The sequence below is a fragment of the Ursus arctos genome, unplaced genomic scaffold, assembly GCF_023065955.2.
Source record: "Ursus arctos isolate Adak ecotype North America unplaced genomic scaffold, UrsArc2.0 scaffold_6, whole genome shotgun sequence".
Taxonomy (NCBI): domain Eukaryota; kingdom Metazoa; phylum Chordata; class Mammalia; order Carnivora; family Ursidae; genus Ursus; species Ursus arctos.
In genome coordinates, this window is record NW_026623078.1 from 34,890,230 (window position 1) to 34,911,723 (window position 21,494).

The window sequence follows — 21,494 nt, forward strand, 5'->3', positions numbered from 1 at the left end:
CAAACACTCGATTCCATTTTTGCCTTCAGTTTTTTTATTGGCAATACTTATCACGAAATCATATGGTATTTGCTGCCACAAATAAATAAAATGCATAGGCTATTCCAGCCTCACTCAATCAGTAAAACAACATGCAATCCTTCTTATATCTTAAGAATGAGTATTACGAATTCCGAAGGAGTTCTAGATGGTATCCGAGAAGCTTACATCGTGTGCCTCATTTATTCTGCCTAACGGTGAAAATTATATATTTAAAGCCAAAGCCAAAAATAAATCCTACATGTGGGAAAGTGAAATCTGACCTAATAGTTTGACAGTTCGAAATTTAAAACATGAATTGCTTTATGAAGCACATTACCTGTTATAATATTTTATGTCATATAAATATTTATATGAAATACCAAAATCTGAAATGAGGAAAAATTTTTGCCAAGTAGAAATATCAAGAGTAAATTTGTTTTCCTTTTCTTTAGAATGTAATGCCTTGGGGTGCCTGGGTGGCTCAGTCAGTTAAGCATCTGCCTTTGGCTCAGGTCATGATCCCAGGGTCCTGGGATAGAGCCCTGCGTTGGGCTCCCTGCTCAGTGGAAATTCTGTTTCTCCCTCCCCCAACTCTTGCACTCTTGCTCACTCCCTCTCTCCCTCTCAAATAAATAAATAAAAATCTTTTTTTAAATGTAATGCCTTAAAATAATTGGTTTTATAAATGTAGGTAAAGAAAATATCTACTGCAGAAAACACAAAAAGATGAATCTGTAGGTTGCAGGAAAGTTACTCAAAGACAAAATTGCTAAATTTGTAGGATCATAAAATTTCAGAGCTTGGAGCTATTAGTTACAGATGAGGAAAAGGTCCAGAGTGGCTAAGCGACTTACTCAAGGTCATAAAATAAAAAACCGAAAGTTCTGAAAAGATCTTTAAGGTCCTACAACGCGGTCAGCGTCTTGTGCTTATTTGCCATCTCTCACGTGGGACTGAGTCAGCCGAGTGCGACTCCACCGGGTCACAGTTCCACTTGAAAGGGACTCCACACATTTCATTTTTTGTAAAGTAAGAGGAAAATCTGTTCTTCCTGAAAATGCTGTGCCTGGAAGGAATTCTGGAAGGAATACAGAGCACCCATTTCGCATGGGTGGGTAGAAGCCGCTTTATAAGCACGATATATCCTGGGAACTTTGTATCCACACCTGACGCGGCGGTCTTCCCACGCAGAAAATCTTGCTTCCCAAGAGGAGCTAAAATACGTGACCATCTTTGAAAGGCTGCCCCCTAGCGCTCGGAAAGAGGAGATTAAAGACTTCCCAGGTCTGGGGCGTGGCGTTCCGTGGAAACCTCCACAATGCAAAATAAGTCGCTTTTTATAGCCCAACATCAAACATGTATGGTCAGCGTTAGACACATGAGAGTCCCATATTGAAGAAAGACGTCGATTTATGAAAAGCCTGCCATCACTTTGATGTAGAACGCCCCTTTCCCACTTCTGTGTCCCCATTCTGTCTCGGCCACCGGCACCACCCCACCACCCATCACCCCCAAAGGGGGCCTTCAAGGAAATAAAGCTTATTCGATCTGATTTCTTCATCTATAAAATGAGAATAGCAGTTGATTTAGATGGTTTCAAGTGTTTCTTCCAGGCATAAAACGCTGTGGCTCGTGATTCCAGTTGCCTTAGAGTCAGTTGTCTTTTGTATTTTAACCCGGTTCGTAGCCGTGAGGACACCAGCTGACTGTAGAATTGCAGACGCTTCAGACAGACACCTGACGTACTCGCTTTGCGCGTTGCTTTACGTTCCTGCAGAAAACTACACTAATTCACGTGCCAGTGTACGATCTGATGAATCTGATTTCAGAAAATGAGTCTTTCCCTGGCAGATCTCGAGGAAGTAGCCTTTCATTGCCAAAACAAAAAAGCGATTTTCGTCACCTAGCTAGATGAACCTGAAGGGTTTCTTTGATGCCTCGAGAGCCGACGCTGAAGATCCCACTGTGGACCCGGCAACATGAAGGGGCTTCACGCTCACCTCCAAGGCTCTGTTACTCCCACATCCTCCCAGAGCTACGCAAGAATCATATCACTATAAGTAATTATTTTAATATCAGGTAGTTCTAAATCTTAACAATATTTATATTTATTATTTTTTAAGAGATGTTTCTGTTCATTCTATTCTCTGTACCACAGGCTGACTGTAGCGTGTATGACTAGCAAAGTCACAGATATGTTTTCAGTCAGAAGGAAAATTACCTGATTGCTCCGTTTTTGTTCACTAGACCAATTACAGAAGCACGCAATGTGCGGTTTTTGAACGGATGGCTGCAATAAAACTCTACTGAATGTGATTTAAAAATCTGACTTTTTAGGACACTATTAAGTAAATGTTACATACTGTGCATTTTACAAAGTTTCATTAAATGAGATCCTGGAATTCTCATTAGGTTTGTGAAGCAAGCAAAATGCTTGCCCTTCCATGAGGCTTTTGTGGCTGTTGCCTGAAATGGTTACTTTCTATTAATTATTTATGTACCATTTATTTCCTAAGAAAACATTTAGGGAGACCAGTATGAGTGCAGTTTGTATACTAGCCAGATAAAGATTCTATCCAGTGGAACCTTAAGAAGCATTTGGCAATGACACCAAGGTAAAATACTTTGATTCACGGTTGATGCTAGTAACTATTCTAAGCAGCATTTCGTAGAACACACTCAGAACTAAAACAATAATATGCAGCTTTTTGAATGCATAGAAACTTCACACCATTCCAAGGAAGTGGAAGCTTACATAGAAACTCTTCAAGAAATATGCTTTCAACTTTTAGTACGTTTTCTGACTGTTAGAGAAATTAAATCATGATTAACGGCTAGGGCTTGTCTCACAAATTGTGTGGGGTCTCTGCTTAATCCTACTCTGTTTCTTCACAGTGTTTTCTATAAATTAGCACGTTCCATTGTATGAACACAGGCAGCCCCATCTTGTGACTGACAGGATTTTCTCTGAATTCATTTTCTGTATCCTCAGTGTATAAACCACTGGTCCATTCAGGGGGAAAGTCAACTGGCCCATTAACTGAGATAAAATCATCTGAATATTATATGACAGGGTTTTTTTATTTTGCACTTGTGATAAAAGTCTTGCATTTTCCATTTCTGAAAGTTCTTGCTTTCACTGAGAACACAGTAGGTAATTTACTGTATTTGTAGTTTCATACCACTTTATTCAGTGCAAACACATGTCATGGACTTAATTCTAAAATCCATATGAAGTCGAAGCCAGGGTTTATTTTCTGGAGAAAAGCCACAGATTACATCAAAGTGAAAAAGGAAACTGACATCCTTATCACTGATAACCAAAACATTTTTGATTCTAGAAATTGAGCCCACAAATGCGATAATTAGTCTGCATAGAAGTGTGAGTTTTTGCTGAATTAGGAATAGATGGAAAGTATTTTTCCAATCTTCAGCCAAAAAAATTAAAAAGTAATGGGAAGAAAGAAAAAAAAGTAATGGAGAGCCATTTAAATTACTTAGATGCCAGAGGAAGCCATTTTGCTGACACAATTCAGAGAACATCATGGCAGCCACAGATGACGGTTGCATCCCACTCAGGAGGCTACAGGGAAGGGAAGAGTCATTCCTATGTGAGAACTCTACTCAGCCAGATGACCAGACTCTCCTGAGTGTCTGAGACGGCTTTCTCTCATTTAAGTCCCTACCAATCTAGCCATCATTTTAGGCTATCATTTTATTCATACTACCTGGTAGTGTTGAACACTTAAGAAAAAATATCCTCTAACACTCAAAATTAGGTTGGTGAAAGAGTCTTGAAATAGAAACAGAATAAAGTGCTTTCATTATTCCTATCAACCAGTGTCGTCTTATCTCCCACTAGGACTGTAAGAATTTCTTTCATTAGAGGGAAAGAAAAAAAGGACAAGGCCCTGCATGATTTGGTGGGATTCTTATTAAACTCGGCAGGAGCCTTAACTGGAATCGAGGGTAAGGTGAGGTCTCAGATTGGTACAACTTACTGCTCTTATTACAGTTTTGATCACAAGGCCTGATCCATGTCATCCAATTTCTTTTCCTTGTCACGATTGCTTTGCCAAGAATCAATCGAATTGAAATTTAAGAGCCTCATATGTTTCTGTGCAACCCAGGGCTGGGTTGTACAGCTTTGACCTTCTTAAATGTCCCTAGATTTGATTTGGTATCTATTCCTGCAGGAAAAGTATGCTGTTTCAGCTGATCAAACATTAATCTTTCAAACCCTCCCTGGTCATTATATCTTAGGAAACCATAATTTTGAGGGGGGGAGAGGTTGGGTAGAATGAATGTAGACTGAATCCATTTTTGTACTAAGCCAATTAGCATTACATCATCGTAGCAGAAATATCTAGAACATTACCTCATATCAGTGATCTTCTGGAATGTTAAAATAGATCTTCAAAAATGTGAGATTTATTTTTCATGTAAATGTTGAATCTTCAATTACATATTCATCAACTATATTCATCAACCATTTTTTAAGGTCCAAATTCAAGCTAATATAGTATACAAGTGTTTTAAATAAAATCCTTTTCATCTATTTCCTCTTTCAAGAAGAAAATCACAGTGATACAGCACCCAAAAGTATTTCTAAATAGGATGATAGATTTGACTTTTAGAAAATAATCTGACCTCAGGCTCTAGGACCCCAAAGCAATCAAAGTACCAAATGAAATGGACACACACACACAATGTGGTCAAAATCAAGTTAAAAGAAGGATGAGGAGTTTAATTTACGACATGAATAAAGAAGGTGCCAAAGACAGAGCTGTAAGACCACTGATTCTGATCTATGTGAAGATTACATATTTAGAAGAGTAAGGAAATAATTATACATGTATTTGTCTATTTCATATTTTACTGAGTACAATTAACCTCTCTGATGCTTTAATCTAATCTAATCCAAGATCTGATCTGTTAAATCTCTAGTACCAATTGTATTGTTTTCCTTGATGCTCTTTTTTCTTAAAAAAAAAAAAAAAAAAAAACTCCTCAGATTCACACACACACAAACACAAAGGAAAAAGAAAAAAAAATGAGAAAACTCAGGTAATTGCCAGACAAAATATATCACTCTTAAAATACCCAAATAACTGATGCAAAGGGTTTTTTCCCCTAAAATACCTAGATAATTACCACTTTCTCCACTTACCTCATTAGCTGTGATATGACTGTATAAGGATATATTCAGTCATATAAGAATATATATACTCAGAGTTCCTTTTGAGAAACTGTTCCTGACTTTTCTAGCCATCTCTGCACCAATATTTACTATCCAAGTAAAACATACAGGTAAAAAAACAAACAAGCAAACAAAACCCACACACTTATACTTTCTTTCTGTAAATCTCTGTACTTAACTTATAGTTGTGTAGTCAGTAAGTCACGTGTGGGAATTAATTAAAGAACAAATGCCAAAGAAAAATGGGAAGAGAAAAAGGTCTTGGATTCTTTATTTTCAAAGTCAGTAACATACATTACTTTCTTGTTAAAAACAATATGTAGGTGGTGAAGGTATGTGTAATGCATCTGAACAGACTGCTGGAGGAAGTGAATGGCATTATGGGCCAGGCACATAGAGTCAGACAGACCTCCATCCAACCTGAACTCCACACTTTATGATCTGTTGGATTTTGGGCAAACTATTCCACTTCTCTGCACCTTTTTCTTTCATCTGTAAATCTAGTCTAATTATAATATCTTTCTCCTAGCATTACTGAGAGGACTAAATGAGAAATGCATGCAAATATCTGAGCTCGGTGCCTGATATGTTCTTTGTGCTCCAAACGCAAATAGCAACTGCTACCATTATTCGTAGCTCACTGTAGCCATTTGGAAGAATGGAAAAACAATTAGTGTTCATAAATCATTAGGTTAAATGAGTATTGCTATAGAGTCATTATACATCATATGGGTTGAATTTTAAATGGATTCACTAGAGAAATACACTAACTTGCAAGCATTAATAGTTAATAGCAAATGCAACCAACTATGAGAAAGATTATATGGAATTACCCATTACTTCCCACATCCTTACAAACATGCACAGAACTCCACTTGGCACGGGGGTGTAATGAAAAAAATTAATATATGCCAAGTTCCAAAAACCAATGAACAGGATTGTCAATTCAAAGTATGAAATATCAATAGTGAAAGCTTATTAGCACATTCCTAATAGCCTTCACATTTGCTTGGGATTTTTCATTGTTGATAAAAAAAAGTTTATCCAAATTTCAAATATTTCAACCCACACTCTATTTTCTGCTAGGCCAACCAATCCTACTGGTCTCAGCTGTAGTTACACTTTTTCTGGAAAGCTTCCTTAAGCATCCATCTATAAGGATCTCTTGCTCTCTTCCAAGAGACTCCTTGACTCCAAATACAGTTATTGTTTACTATCCATTCTTTTTTCATAAGATTTCTTGTATCTATCTTCCCTTTCTTTTCCCTTTACTATTCCCTACTATTTTCTCAAGCCATACCACATAACCTGCTGAATTTCATTCGGTTGTGTCTTAAGTGTATCTCCTGGTAACAGGTCCCTCCTGAATAATAAAATGGCTAGATAAATCTTTATAAGAAGAGGCTTTCATCAGGTAACCCCCCTTTCAAAATGTTCAGTGGCCCCCTATTGCTAAGATCATTGTAATGGCCAAGTTCCGACAGTGAATGAGGATATTATTAATGGGCTTTAACCAGAACTGTGCAGGCAAACCAGGACTTCCAGTTAACTCATTCATTCTCACCTCTGTGCCTCTCAAATTTTCCCATAGAAATATTCCTGAGAGTGGACTCAAAACAGAACACTCAAGCTTAAATTTCTTTTAAGTAACATGTGGAAAATTCATGATATTCTGAAATTCTGGTAAAAAAAAAAATATACCCATGCTTGTCTTAATGTAAAAACAATATCTTAAGTCATAACCTTTTCACATGAACAAAAATTCAAAACATCTTACCCAACATCTTAGAGCAAAACTGACCTCCAGGAAGCCTTTCTATCAGGACACAGCTCCTAAAAACCTCATTGTAGTGTAGTCCATGAAGATGAAGTGAATAATGTTCCCCGTAGTTGATTAATCATTTCTTGCATGAACTCAACTCACTGCCCACCCGTAAAAGCCTTCTATGTCACCTCTTCAGAACCCCATTTCCATGTCAACAATAACAAACGTGTCTTCTCCCTTCCTTGCTTTTCTTCACACTATTCAGTCTTTACCATCCAGGTCCATTTGCTCTGGTTGCTGTATAAAATACAAGTTACCCAATTAAATTTGAATTTCAGAAAAGCAAGGAATGATTTTTAGTATGTCCCATGCAATTTTTGGATTAAAACTTAACTAGGCAGCCTGTATTTTTACTTGCTGAATCTGGCAACCCTAAGGATAAAGCCATTCCTGACCACTCTCCCCATAGCACCAAGGCTTTGAGTTTCTTCTGAATTTCCAACACAAATCACCTGTACCTCCATTTGACACCCTATTTTGCATGTGTTTCTGTCTATATCCTCCATATTTTTATATCCATATATTCCACTTCCCAGGCTTGAAAACTTGAAGATGAGGATACTATCATATCTCTTTGTAATTCCGTAATGCCTCCCAGAAACTTCTGCCCATCAGTGATGATCATAAATACTTGTTAATTGAGAGATGGACTTAAAATCAATGAGCAAGATAGCAACAATGACTTATTAAGCAATAGCCTTCTGTTCCATCCAGACCTGTGCTGTGGATTTTTCCATAGACGAATAAGAATTAGCATTTGCCTTCAAAGAGCTTATAGTTTTGTAAACAAAAATTACACATCAAAACCCAGTAGTGACTGAACTGAGACAGTATAGAGTCACATGTAACCGTATATAGTCAAGACCGTGCAGTAGAGCCAACCAAGGGCAATAGGAGATCAATGTGGGCAGCGCCCCCTAAGAGACAGAAGCCCTGAGGATGGAAGATCTGAATCGGGATTGAAATTTTGGCAAGAATTAGATGAGAGGAGAGGATTAGGAAGGGCAATGCCACCTGGGGAAGTTGGGGCAACTGTACCAAGTGAGGAGGTATTCTTCGCTGGAGAGCCTGCCTTTGTTGCAGGGAAATAGTCAAGATGCGCTTGGACTGTGGTCGCAGGTGGTTTTAAGGAGCTCCCTAGGATTCAGAGCAACTATATAAGTGAGAATCTGTGCACTGGCTGCTACTGGGTATGTTCATGCCATGGACAGCCATGGCCCTCGATAAAAACGATGTAAGGATTCTCTTAAGTAATTGCCCGCCTAGGTCAATTGAGTTTTGTCCCCAAACCACCTAGGAGAGGAAAAACAAACTTTTTGTCAGCCATGGTTATACATTACACATTGGGCTCTAAAGTGTTGGTCCCTGACAACCTTTTTATCTTCTGCCTGACATTAACTGAACAAGTATAATAGAGCAGTGGCCTTACTAAAAATTATTGAATTTCATTTCCAAGAAACTGAAGACAGATGTTGAGAAGTATTCTTTTCAGTAGAAATTCATGTTCTTCTATAGCTTTAATCTGCTACTGCTCTATGAGATAGAAAATCTTATTTTATTTTTATTTTCAGGTTGGCCTCCCTAATAAAGTTCGTGTCTTTAACATGTGCTCCTAATATGTGCTTAATTTTGCAAAATATTTTGGATACCATATTGCTTTGTCTTGTTTTTAAAGAGGCACTAGCCTACAAAAACTTGCTGTTCTGAGTTTTATTCTTCATGGAATTAAATGTATTAAACCACCAACTATTTCTATCTGACAGAAACTGTGATTCACACTAAACATCCACGTAAAGACCTGCTTGGACCTTTATAAGTGACATCATTTTATTAACTGAATAAACAAATAAGACAAAGAAATATGGTTTCAGCCTTCTAAAATTCCAAAGGCGTCCAATGAAACCTCTCAAAGTAGGTGTTAGCAGGACTGTTATGGCAAAAGGCAAATTGTGTTGCTTATTTTAAAGGAAATAAGCTAAATAAGGAGAGAACTTCTAGAGTGACCGGCTGGATGTGTTTGGTTGAACCGTATACAATATGGCAAAATTTGATCTTTGCCTGTGATAGCAAGTATGTCCAGCCTTGACACATTCAACCTCATCCTAAAAGGAGAGGTAGAAAAAGTTCTCTTGGCAATCTTGATATTGACTGATTTACTGCATTTTTATCTGGAGGCCACATATGACTTTAGCCTTTGGGAGCCAGTTTCATTTGCAAAATTGGTGGTGGTGTGGGTGGACTGTTAGCTAAATGATCTTTCAGGACCCTCCTAATCTAGCATTCTGTAGCCTAAAGCATCTGGGTGTTGAATCTGTTTCCCTTTAGCCAACAAAAGATGGACTTGTCAATAATGCCCAAAATAATCTTCTGGGAATTCTTCTGGGAATCTTCCCAAGGTACTCACCCTTCCTTAGGTTACCATAATGATCAGAAGCCCCTACCAAGAGATAAACATTACCTGTGAGATTCAACATGTTAGGCCATCACCATTTATTTATACTTTTCCAGAAGTTAGTGCACAGTATGACTATCATTTCTCTTCCACTTGTCTTAATTTATTGATAATCAACAACGGTGAGAAGATTCCACCTCCTTATCCCTATCTGGTCATCTCTTGTCCTGGTGACAACCAGCACTGATGAGATGCCTTCCAAGGTTACCTGTGTAGGAAGCCTCTTCACAGAGAAAGGGAAAAATGAAACAGGGAGGGGGAGTGAAGGAGGAAGGAGATCACTCACTGAACTCCTGCAGCTATTTGGCAAGATAGGCACCCAAACTGGGTTCCGCAGAGGAAACGAGAGCCTTATCAGATCTCAGATCTAGCTTTATGGTGTGTGTGGAAAGAAGTTGCAACAAGAAAGTGCGCTTGGGGACAAAGAGAAAGCAGCAACATAGATCCTTGGAGGATGTATCCGCTTAAGAACCATCCTGATGGGTTCTCTGCCTGTCCCCGACTGAATCCATGGCCACCCGGGCCGAAGGAACAAAGGACACCTCCTGAGTCATACTTATGTCCCGGAGACTTACATATGCATGTGCTCGGACTGACCTATCCCTCTCAGCTAATTTTGTCTGGTTTTGCTTCTTCCATGTCTTTTCTGTCTCTCCTCCCTGTCCTGTTGGATCTTAATTCCTCCTACTTTCCTTTCTTTCTCTCACTCCCTTTCTCTCATTTTTTATCTAACCTGTTATAATATGTCATTTATGTCCTCTGAAATAAGGAATATGCACTTAAGGGTCCTGTTTCAATCTTTCTTTCATTTCTATTTTGCGAAGTTATGTCCCTGGCAATATTCATTCCCAAAGAGTCTGTAATTGTTACTTAGATTAAAAGAAGCATTAAGAGGAAATCCAGAAAGTGAAAGACACTAATCTCGAGTCTTTTATTTTAGCCTACAAGGAAAAAATGAAGGAGCTGTCCATGCTGTCACTGATCTGCTCTTGCTTTTACCCGGAACCTCGCAACATCAACATCTATACTTATGATGGTGAGTTGCCTATGCTAGAAATGCTCTGCGAACATCATTTGGAAAAGCTTAGATACACTTGTTTCTCTCTCACAGCTTCTGATATAATTAAATCAATATTTTGTAGATCTCGCTATTGACTTGTTGTGCCTAGCTATTTGGTCTTATCGATTGCCCATTGCTCAAAACAGATTGAGGTGGTTTTTTTGTTTGTTTGTTTGTTTTTGGTTTTTGGTTTTTTTTAAGTGAACTCTAACCCCAATGTCGGGCTCAAACTCACAAAGACACTGAGATCAAGAGTCACGCACCTGGGTGGCTCAGTTGGTTAAGGGTCAGGGGTGGGGCTCCACACTCAGCAGGGAGTCTGCTTGAGATTCTTTCTCTCCCGCTCTCTCTGCCCGTTGCCCCCCACATGCTCTCTCTCTCTCTCAAATAATAAATAAATAAATATTTTTAAAAAAGAGAGCCACATGTTCTACTGACTGAGCGAGCCAGGTGCCCCTACAACAGTTAGAGTTTGATGCTAAGAAGAGCACATTAATGTCCCGTAAGAAACAGAGCTAGATGGTTCTTAGCAGCCGACATAACAACAGTGATAACATGTCTAAGGCTTTTCTTTGCAAATAATATAAGATGCTAAGCTTGAGTCAGACCAAACAGTAATTTGCAAGAAAATGCTTTATACTTAGGAAACTCAAAAGAAAAAATCAACAACCATCACTGTTTTCCCCTTGTTATCGTCTTCATAAAGTTCCCAGATTTTGAGGATGCATGACAGCAAGCTGATAAGTTCCCATGATAAAAGTGACTTACAACTGAGGCCCCAGATAAAGAGAATTAAAAAAAAAAAAAGCCTAAAGAATTGGCATGCCCATGAACTTCACTGCAGTGCAACACTTTCAGTTGAATTTATCCAAGTTCGTTCTACTTGGTTTGGTTTTCTTCCTGGCTCTGCCACCATCTGCGTGACCTCAGGCAAGTTACTTAGATTTTCTGAGGCTTATGTAACTCTAGTATCTTCCTCCCACACTTGTAGGGTTTAAATGGTCTAATGCAAGTCAAACGATTAGCTCCAAGCCTGATGCCTTGTAAACACTTAAAAATGGTAGCTATCATTGCCAATGATATCATCTTCACTTAATTCAATGTAATCAGAGTGTTTGATAGAGTTCTATGTGTGGCAGCTTGAGCTGTGGTGTATCTTGCTACCTGTTGGCTTATCACGTTTCTTTTCCATATGTGTAAAAACAGTCATTAAAGATAAGCTGAAGGTATCTGTGGCACTTAACTCCTTCTGTGCCTTTAAAACCTGTCCCAGGACTCAGAGGCTTTTTCCTTCCAAAGTTACGCTAAGACAGCACAAGGGTCATAAATGCTAATTAGCCACTTCATAAGGCAATGTCCTTCAGGTGAAAGGGTTTCAGCTTCCAACCAAAACTTCCATTAGAATGCAGGGCCAACACCCACTTTGTGTAAGTTCATTCAGTCAAGAGATAAACCAGACAGATGTTTCCTCTGCTAGATAGAGCTGTGGCTAGTAATCCAGCCACGTTTCTTCTGGATTCTAATATCTCACTATGTGTTGTCACAGAGGCTCCAAAGATAAATACAGAACAGGCCTCTCCTTGGGGGAACTTAGAACCGAGGAGAGGAGACATACGTACAATATACAGGTAATCAGCAAGCAGAACACAGTGTAGTTAAGGGCGAAACCAGAGGTGACACTAAGTGTACCAGGAAGACAGGGAAGACAGTGACAAGTTCAACAGCTTTAGGGACTGAAGACAGGGGAGAAAGAAGGTCAGAAGTTATGGATAAGCTGAGTCTTAGAAGCTAAATAGATAATTCAACACTGCTCGTGCACCGCTTCCTGGAAGAATTGGTAGAGCATGTCAAATGTCCAATAAACCTTTATTATTGTTTGTTCTTCCACCTTTAGCATGAAAATGCCTCCAGCCATGGTAATTTTCAAAAGACAAATCTAAATCTGTGCCACTTTATTTTCACATGAAGCTCATGTTTATTCAAAAGGAAAATAAAGTTTCGTTTAAAATCAAGTAGGGCTTTTTTCCTGAATAGGCCTGCCATAATTCAACTCCCTGTGGACATTGTTGAATTTCCCATCACTGTAAAAATTTATTCTGTTGGAATATACCTGTAATGGTCCTAAAGAAAGAGGTCTTGTATGTTCAAAGCAATGTAGGATAGATAAGCACACACAGCCTTTATCCCTATTTGCCAGAAGAACAGTGCTGCTTGAAATCGCCAGAACTGAAAAGATTTAAAGACCTTCATCCCTCTGTATGCTTCACATTCTCAAATATTCATTTCTCAGATATGGAAGTGAAGCAAATCAACAAACGTGCCTCTGGCCAGGCTTTTGAGCTGATCCTGAAGCCACCATCTCCCATCTCAGAAGCCCCACGAACTTTAGCTTCTCCAAAGAAGAAAGACCTGTCTCTGGAGGAGATCCAGAAAAAACTGGAGGCTGCAGAGGAAAGAAGAAAGGTAACTTTTTCCATAGGTTTTTAAATTCTTCTCCCTTTTCTCCATCTCTTCCCTTCCCTTCTCTCTTCCTGCCCTTCCTCCCATTCCCTCTCACCCTCCCCCCCAACACATTCTAGTAGAGGTTGCAGGGAACAACTGTGTGTGAACCTGCAATATCCCAGCACGTGTAGGTCTTCCATAGGCATACAGCCAGCTAGTTCAAGTAAAAGTTGCTGCTTTTAGGCTACTTAAAGCCAAAGATCTTAGATGCTAAAAGAGGCTTCAATACCTTAGTGTCCTTCTCCCTCTCTTGGATCACTTATCATAAAAATCTCCCCACCTTAGTCCATGGTGCATCTCCAAGAAAGCATAGCCTTAGGTAACTTAACTCCAGGGTTTGGAGGTGGGGAGGGGTGCAAGAGGGGTGATTCCTCCTTCTCAGGGTCTGTGTCCCATCCCCAGTGTAGTGCGTGGTTTTCCTTGACATTATAGACCACCAGACCCTCTCTCTGAAATACCTCTGCCCAGGTGCTGCTCACTCCAGGATAAGGGCCCTGAGCTTGCCTCTGTCCTCCTCAAGCCCTCACTTCCTGCCCCGGAAGGTGGTCCTTCTAAGATCAGGACCTTCTCAATTTATTAGTATCCTCCTCTACCCAGTTCTAAGCCTTGAAGGCATTTTTTTCTCTTTTCCATTGGCCCCTGTTTGTATTAGAGCACTTTTCTTTTGCCAAATCTCTGATTTTTCACAATTCTATGACTAAGAAGCCAAGAGTATTAAAAATGGAGGGCACTCAGAAATCCCAAGTACTCCACACATAAAGATAGAAGTTATGTCTGAACATATCTGTGCCAACCATGTGATTGTTAGAGCCCATCCCACCTAGATGCTCTTCTTCAACCCAAATGGAATTATTTTTAGGTAATTCATTCCTATATTGTATTTTCCACTGACTTTATCATAATGTATTTTTAGAAGCATGGAGTTACTAAGAATATGCTCCATGCACAGTCATATTTGAATGGAAACTCTGCATTTATATTTTATTAGTATAAAATTATAATTTAATTTATATTTATATGTCTATGAAAAGTTAGCCAATACATTCAACACCTCCATGTTGGATAGTTACAAAGAAAACAAAGATAGTCTTTCTCACTGATTTCTCTAACAGTCAAAATGGGAAAAAGCCAACACGTGTATGTGCATGTTAATATGTGAGTACATATATGCACACACATATATACACATACATATGTAACATCAGATAACAAGAAAGACCTGAAGATTAGAAGTCCTCAGATTAAATTTTCTGAACTAGAAAATGCTTTTTATTTTGATCTTTGTAGTTGAAAAATCTTCCTGTGTCAGAAAAACATACGAGACACAATTGCAATTTTCACTGAAGAGTGAGGTTCTCCAAGCATCTGACAAGTATTTCCTTACATGTATGTTTATTATATTTAATCAACTACTGTTACTGTAGATGTGGATTTTAAAAGGAGGAAACTGAGCTGCTAACCCAAGGCTATGTACTGGAAGTTGCTTTAAAAAATGTTTAGCAGTGTTTGGGTTGTTATTTAGAGCTTTCTTCTCATAGTAAAGCTAGATCAACTTATAGTTACCGTCCATCAACGCTTTGCTGCCAACAGATATAAGTCACTAAAACCAGAACAGTGAGGGTGTGTTGCACTCGAGGCAGTTCAAGTTCTCTTCCAGGTAAAGGCCAAAAGGTCCAGGTCCTAGGTTGTCATACAGAGATGCTGTGACTTGATTAGAATGGAAAGTCAGTGACTGAGCTGAGATTGAAACTTTGAGAGGAAAATTCAACATCATTGTTCAGACTGTTGCTGGTGTTTCCAGGTAACATATTTAATTTGAAGAATATTGTTAAAAGGAAAGAACAACACAGAGATTATCTAAATCAACTGGGTATTTTCATCAGACTCCCTTGAGTTAGCTAATTACTAATTCCGGTAAAATTCCTACACCCTGACAATGACAAATTATCAACAATTACACATTTATACAATTGAATTGAACTAGAAATTGGCCTCATTGGCTAAAAAACAAATATAATCCTCCAGCAGTATGACACCAGAAAAAATCTTCTTTGAAAGCCTTTAAAATCAGTATTCCTTCCCATGTCTGGTATTACTTGTTACAATTTTCAAGCAAAAATCATTATATGGATTATGTCCTGGTAGTAGGGTTTTAATTAGAAGAGAATATAACTAATTAACAGAAAGTACCAACTTAAAAAATCATTAATTGATTTTACTCTATCGGCTTGTGCCAACTTAATTAGTGCTCGTTAGAAGAATTGTTAATTCTTCTCAAAGAGCCTCCAGCCAGTCTGTATATGTCAGTGATTACCTTACTGAGAACATGCATATAACCAAAACTCAATTCCACTAGCTGAAACACAAACTGGGTATGTGACTAAAACGTCTAAGAACTGTTAAGCTTCAAAAACAGCTGGATCCAGAGCAAGCAATACGGTCAGGTAAACCTTTTTATATCTACCATCGATCTCTTCCTGAGAATTGGTTTCAAGACCAAGAAAGTTTAGTTTCCAACAGTCGCACCCAACGTAGTTTCCTTACAAATCAACCACTCGGGCAGAAAGAAAGCTTTTCTTTCCCAGTAGTTCTAACAAAACACGTGGGACGGAGCCTCAGTGTCCGGTCCTCGGTCACGTGCCCAACCCTGAGCCCATCCTGGTGGCCGAGGGGATGCGGTACTTTGATTGGCTGGCCTGGATCACATGACCTGCAGAGGCCTTGAGGTAGGATTCCTGCAGAGAAAGGTGGAGCAGAGCCCTAAAGGAAAATTGAGTTGTTGTTATGCAAAGAAGGGGAAGTAGAATTTAGATAAGCACAATTACGGCTATGCACGATTTTTATCTGTTAGAGGTTTAGTGTTAGGATAACAATTACAGTAACTATTTAGCTCATACACCATTGAAATTGGTAATTCTCTTAGCCCCGCCAACACGAAAAAGCAGTCTCTGCGGCTATATAGAACAGTGCTGGCCAACAGAAATAAAATGTGAGCCACAGAGGTATTTTAAATTTTTCTAGCAGTCACATTTTAAGTAAAAAGTAACGTAAAACAGCCGTGTGTGGCTCGTAGCTACTGAGTTGGACAGCACAGACACAAATAATTAGACCCGAAAAATTTTAGTGAACCGTGGAGGAATTTTAGACCTAACTTTTTCAAATTGGTACCAGATAATTATTCAATTTCAACTTTACTAGTTTTTTACATATTTTCTAAGAATTACATTGATGCAGAAACTCAGAACGTTAAAAAGAAACTTCCATGCTGTGATTTTAATCTTTACAGTATCAGAATCAACCCAGGTGAAGGTTAGGACCTACTGGAAGTGAAGGATCTTCTAAATCTCACACTTTCTTTTTGGTTTCCTCAGCTCTGTGTTTACTTCTCAAGCCCTCACTGTGGGGAAAGAGCTTCTCTGGGCTCGATTTTAATCTGCTGGTCTCTCTCCTGGTGTTTGTTTGTTTGTTTGTTTGTTTTGTAGCGCTTAGCACAATTAGTAAGCATATCTGCATATTTATTTAGCCCTAATATTCCCCCCATTAGATTATAAACTCCACAAAGGCATGGATTCATGTCTTTTGTTATTAGTCCCTAGGAATAGTGAGTACTACAAATATTTTTAAATGAATAAGTAAATGATAATTTTCAGAGCCAAATGTTAAGGTGGCAATATATCACTTGTTTTGACTTTTTATTTCATCTTCACATCCTAAAACAAAATTATAGTCAGTACATTTCCCAAGATATCTTCTGAAATTGCACTAAATAAATTATACTATCCAAAGAATTCTTAGTCTGGGAAAAATCACTCAATCAACAGATACTTATTAAACACCTACTACTGGACAGGAGTCGTTCTAGCTACTAGAGATGCCTCATCAACCTTATTCCAATTGGGAAGAAATAGCTAATAAATAAGTATATAATACATCACACGACAGCAAATAAAGCAGGGCCAAGGTAAATAGTTGATAGTGCTGGAGTGGAGGGCGCTATTCATATGAGGTGATCAAAAAAGCCCTCTTAAATATGAGAACATTTAAAAAAAAAAAAGGCATGAAGGAAAGGAGTAAGCCCTACAACTCTTCTCTGGGGGTAGAACATTCGAAGTAAAGAGATTAGCAAGTGCAAAGGCCCTGAGGTAAGAGTGTGCTAGGACAGTTTAAGAGCACAGAGCTCAGGGTGGCTGAAGCAGAAGGAGCAAGGAGGGACTAGTAGGAATTGAGGTCAGAAGGTAGCATTTTAATGACTTTGACTTCAATTGAAATGGGAGATCATTGAGGAAAATAAAACCATTTCACTATTTGATGTGAATCACAGCATCTTTTCAGAAAAATATCTGCTTAAAAAAGCAGGTGACTAGAAAAATAAATAGTGCTAGATAAATAGAGAAGAGATGAAAGTTTTCTAAACTAAGAGAATGGTTCCAGAACTAAGGATACTCAGAGGTAAGAATGCATAACGTGTGTTTTCAGGGCAGTGGATAGACCAGTGAACTAGTGAACTTGGGTAGAGAGTTGGAGACTAGTGAGGTGAGACTGTAAAAGACCTGGAATCCCAGATTAGGCTCAAACTCTTTTACATAAGACAAAGGCTTTCAAAAATACACAGATGTCCAACCTAGCCCAGTGGTCAGCAATATTTTGCTCTAGGTCCATTTCCTTTCTCATCATTACAAGTTTTTAAAGATTGTGCCTGTCAAACATACTATTAATAGTAGTATAATATTAATATGATAGTATTAATAAATTAATATAATAGTATTAATAAATTCCTTTGGCCATGGTTATAAGCAAAGGAATCTATAACTGCCAATTAATATTTTTGATTATCTTAAAAAATAAACATTTTCTCACTAAATTGACTTAATTCTAAACATGAATATAAAAATAGACATAGACCTAAAGGTGAAATATGATTTCTGATAGGGCTTCTAAAATGTAAGAAAAGCTTATGAGCCCCTTTCCTTTCCCCTCCATTGTATCATCACCTTCTGGGAGGTTAGGGACCCCACCTGGGAACCAGTGACCGAAGCTATGTTGCGGAGGCCTTCTGGATTTGTAGCTGGAGCTGGAGGGCTGCCATGGAGTCATCTCCTTGTGGGCTCAAACTCACTTCACAATAAATGCTTTGGCAGTGGCCCCAGTTCCTCACACCATCTGCTGACACTATTGCAGCACTGACCATCTGGTTACTAGGTTGGACAATCCTCCCTCAGGCTCCTTTGAACCATAATTAGTGCCCCATTGATTGGTTCACAGAAGAAATTTGTTACACAAGAAATACGCCTTTTCCCTGCTTTTCCTCCTCTCTGTGATTATCTCTGGGAATCAGCGTTCACCTCCATAAAACCAAATTATCTCATGAGGTCAGCTTGAAGCTCATATTTTGAAATCAAAGTTTCCATATTGCAACTGACCCACTTGGGTGAAACGCTTTAGTCATCCATCCGTTCAGCCAGCCGGCCATTTATTCATTCAACAAACATTTAGCAAGAAACAGCAGAGCTAAGCTAACCATATCCCAATTGGCCCAGGACAACTCCAGCTTACTCCTGCTTTTTTGATATCATTATTATCACTTCAATTTCATAAGTGCCCCAGTTTGGACAATAAATTATATAGTCATCATAAGCCAACCAAAGTGTTTAAGAGCATCTTTAAAAGCACAGTGGGTAAGAACATATGTTTAAGACAATACCTGTGATCGAAGTCTGGTTCTACCACATAATAGCTGTGAGACCTTGGACAAGTCACTAACCTGTCTATGTCTAATTTTACCCATCTGTAAAATGAGACTAATAATAGGACCTTTGTCATGGAGTTAATGTGAGAACCAGAAGACCTATCCTATAAAAAGACATATAACAAGCACTGTGGGACAGTTAGCTATTATTATGCAAAAGCACATCTGGTTCCTGCCCATAGAGACTATATAGTCCAGCAAAGGCACAATTTTTTAAATTTCATTTTATTTAAATTCAATTCAACATATGGTGTATTATTAGTTTCAGAGGTAGAGGTCAGGGATTCATCAGTTGCATATAACAGCCAGTGCTCATTACATGAAGTGCCCTCCTTAATGCCCATCACCCAGTTACCCCATCCTCCCACGCCCCTCCCCTCCAGCAACCCTCAGTTTGTTTCCTATAGTTAAGAGTCTCTTATGGTTCGTCTTCCTCTCTGATTTTGAAAATTCACAATTTTATAAAGCAAAGACATTTCTTATTAACAAAGACACTGAAATATTACCATATTAACATATATTTTCAAATATTATAAAATATTATTTATCAAGTTACGAAGAAGGAGAAACAGTTTGATAGGTAACAGGTATGTTAACAGGTCTGCCCAGCTACCAGTGGCCTGAAAAAAATTAGCGTTAGGAAAAAATGATGAAAATTTAAGAATTCTAATGACATGGATAAAATCTCGCCCTAAAATAGACTGAATTAAAAAGAGCGCTACTCAAACCAGTTCAGTGAGATACCCATACTGACGATATTGGCACCTATCAACTCCAAAGTCCCTGAATCTCTGAAAGAAAGATGCATTGCTTATTTTTAACAAAATGGAATAAAGTGGACCGTTAGTTGCCAAACCTGATAGACTCACCTTTTCTGTTTGTTGGCATCTCATAGATGGCAATTAAAGTTGCATCCAGGAGAAGAGGGGGTGGTTTGCACAGCAATGGATTATGAGCTAAAGTGCTAGATTATTTGCAATTCAACATTTTGGAAGCATCTGCTCCTTGGAGAATATGACACCTGGTCCACAGAACCTTCATGTGCATTGTCCCCTCAGTGAAGAGCACCCCCACCCCGTAGTTCTTTTCCTAGGAGTTCACCACAGTAAACTCATTACACGCTTTAGCAGAAGAGCTCATTCTAAAGGTCTTTGGTTTTTAATCATTTTATTATTTTTATTATGCTTCTCACTCTTCAACACAAAGTGAATATGGCACCCTTTTGTTTTACACAATTATATTCAATTATATTTTAACAAGACATTATTTATGACTCCACCTGGGTTACTAATGTTTTTTCATTGTTAACAGTAAAGCTAATAATTAGAGACACAGCCTGTAACCTGTCATTGTAAAGACACTTAGGTACTAGGGGATGCAGTGTCTGATAAATGGTTCTAGTTAGTGGCAAGTAATATATCCAAATGATGAAAGGGGACAATAAAATAAAGGGCTAGAAATGTGCTCACTTCTGAAATAAATGGAACACTAGCGCTATCTAAAATATAGTCTTAAACCTCTTCTGTGTACATAAAATAAAGTGAGTTTTATATACCACTTAACTCAAATTTATCTTCCATTTCATGTGTATAGTAATTAAAGTCATACTCAGTAATACAAGGAAGGGTAATGAATCTCTTTGCAAAATGTTAAAGTGTTCCTAAATGTACAATAACTCTTCTCCCTGTCTCATTATTTTTTCCCTTCACGTACGTCTCATGTAATCATTTCAGTGATACTGAATTCAGTGTGAGGAGGTTTATGCATAGAAAAGGTATTCACAATTCTGTGCCTCCGTTATTACAACAGCAAGGAGGAGAAGGTTCTCCGATCTCCCAGAATGTCGTGTTGGATGTCTCGGCTCTATAAATAGTTTGCCTTGACACTTGCGTTATATCAGCTAATGATTATCCTGCCCTAATTTTCCATTTTGGTGTGTCAGTGGTCGTCTATATTAGTTCATGCTATTCAGAGATGGTCCTCCATGGTCAGATCCTTTTCCCTTAAGCAATTTATTTTTAACAACTTTTGGCAAATCCTACCTTTCAAGCCTCCTGGTCGGGGTTCTTCTCTGTTAATCTGCCCAAGCAAGGAATATTAAAAAAAAAAAATTGAAACACCTCTTCCACCTTGCAGTGAGAACTTTACTTCTGCTGAAATGAAGGGAAACATTTCCATTTTTGTCTAGCACGTAGTTTTATTTTACATCCTCACACACACCTTATATTTTACGGCAGTTTTCTTTTTTTTTTTTTTAAGATTTTTTATTTATTTATTTGACAGAGATAGACAGCCAGCGAGAGAGGGAACACAAGCAGGGGGAGTGGGAGAGGAAGAAGCAGGCTCCCAGCAGAGGAGCCCGATGTGGGACTCGATCCCAGAATGCCGGGATCACGCCCTGAGCCAAAGGCAGACGCCTAACGACTGTGCTACCCAGGCATCCCTTACGGCAGTTTTCTGAACTAAATGCTTATTTCCTCACTGATAGAAATAGTAGAATCATAACCAGTTTTCTTTCTTGAGGCTGAGTGGGAGGTTAAGGTGTATTTTTTTTTTAAGATTTATTTGTGTATTTGAGAGAGAGAGCATGAGTGGGAGGGGGAGAGAGAGAGGGAGAGAGAGTCTCAAGCAGACTCCCCACTGAGTGTGGAGCCGGGTGAGGGGCTCGATCTCACCAGCCTGAGATCA

The 21,494-nt window shown here is 38.7% G+C and overlaps 1 protein-coding gene across 1 annotated transcript in view; it reads left to right on the top strand.

Moving 5' to 3' along the window:
* Window positions 1-21,494, top strand: part of STMN2 (stathmin 2) — a 49,971-nt gene that overhangs the window by 15,289 nt on the left and 13,188 nt on the right. The window contains exons 2-3 of the mRNA XM_026495847.4: window positions 10,439-10,534; window positions 12,849-13,021. Of these exons, the coding sequence (XP_026351632.1) occupies window positions 10,439-10,534; window positions 12,849-13,021 (269 nt within the window). The remainder of the gene's footprint in view (window positions 1-10,438; window positions 10,535-12,848; window positions 13,022-21,494) is intronic.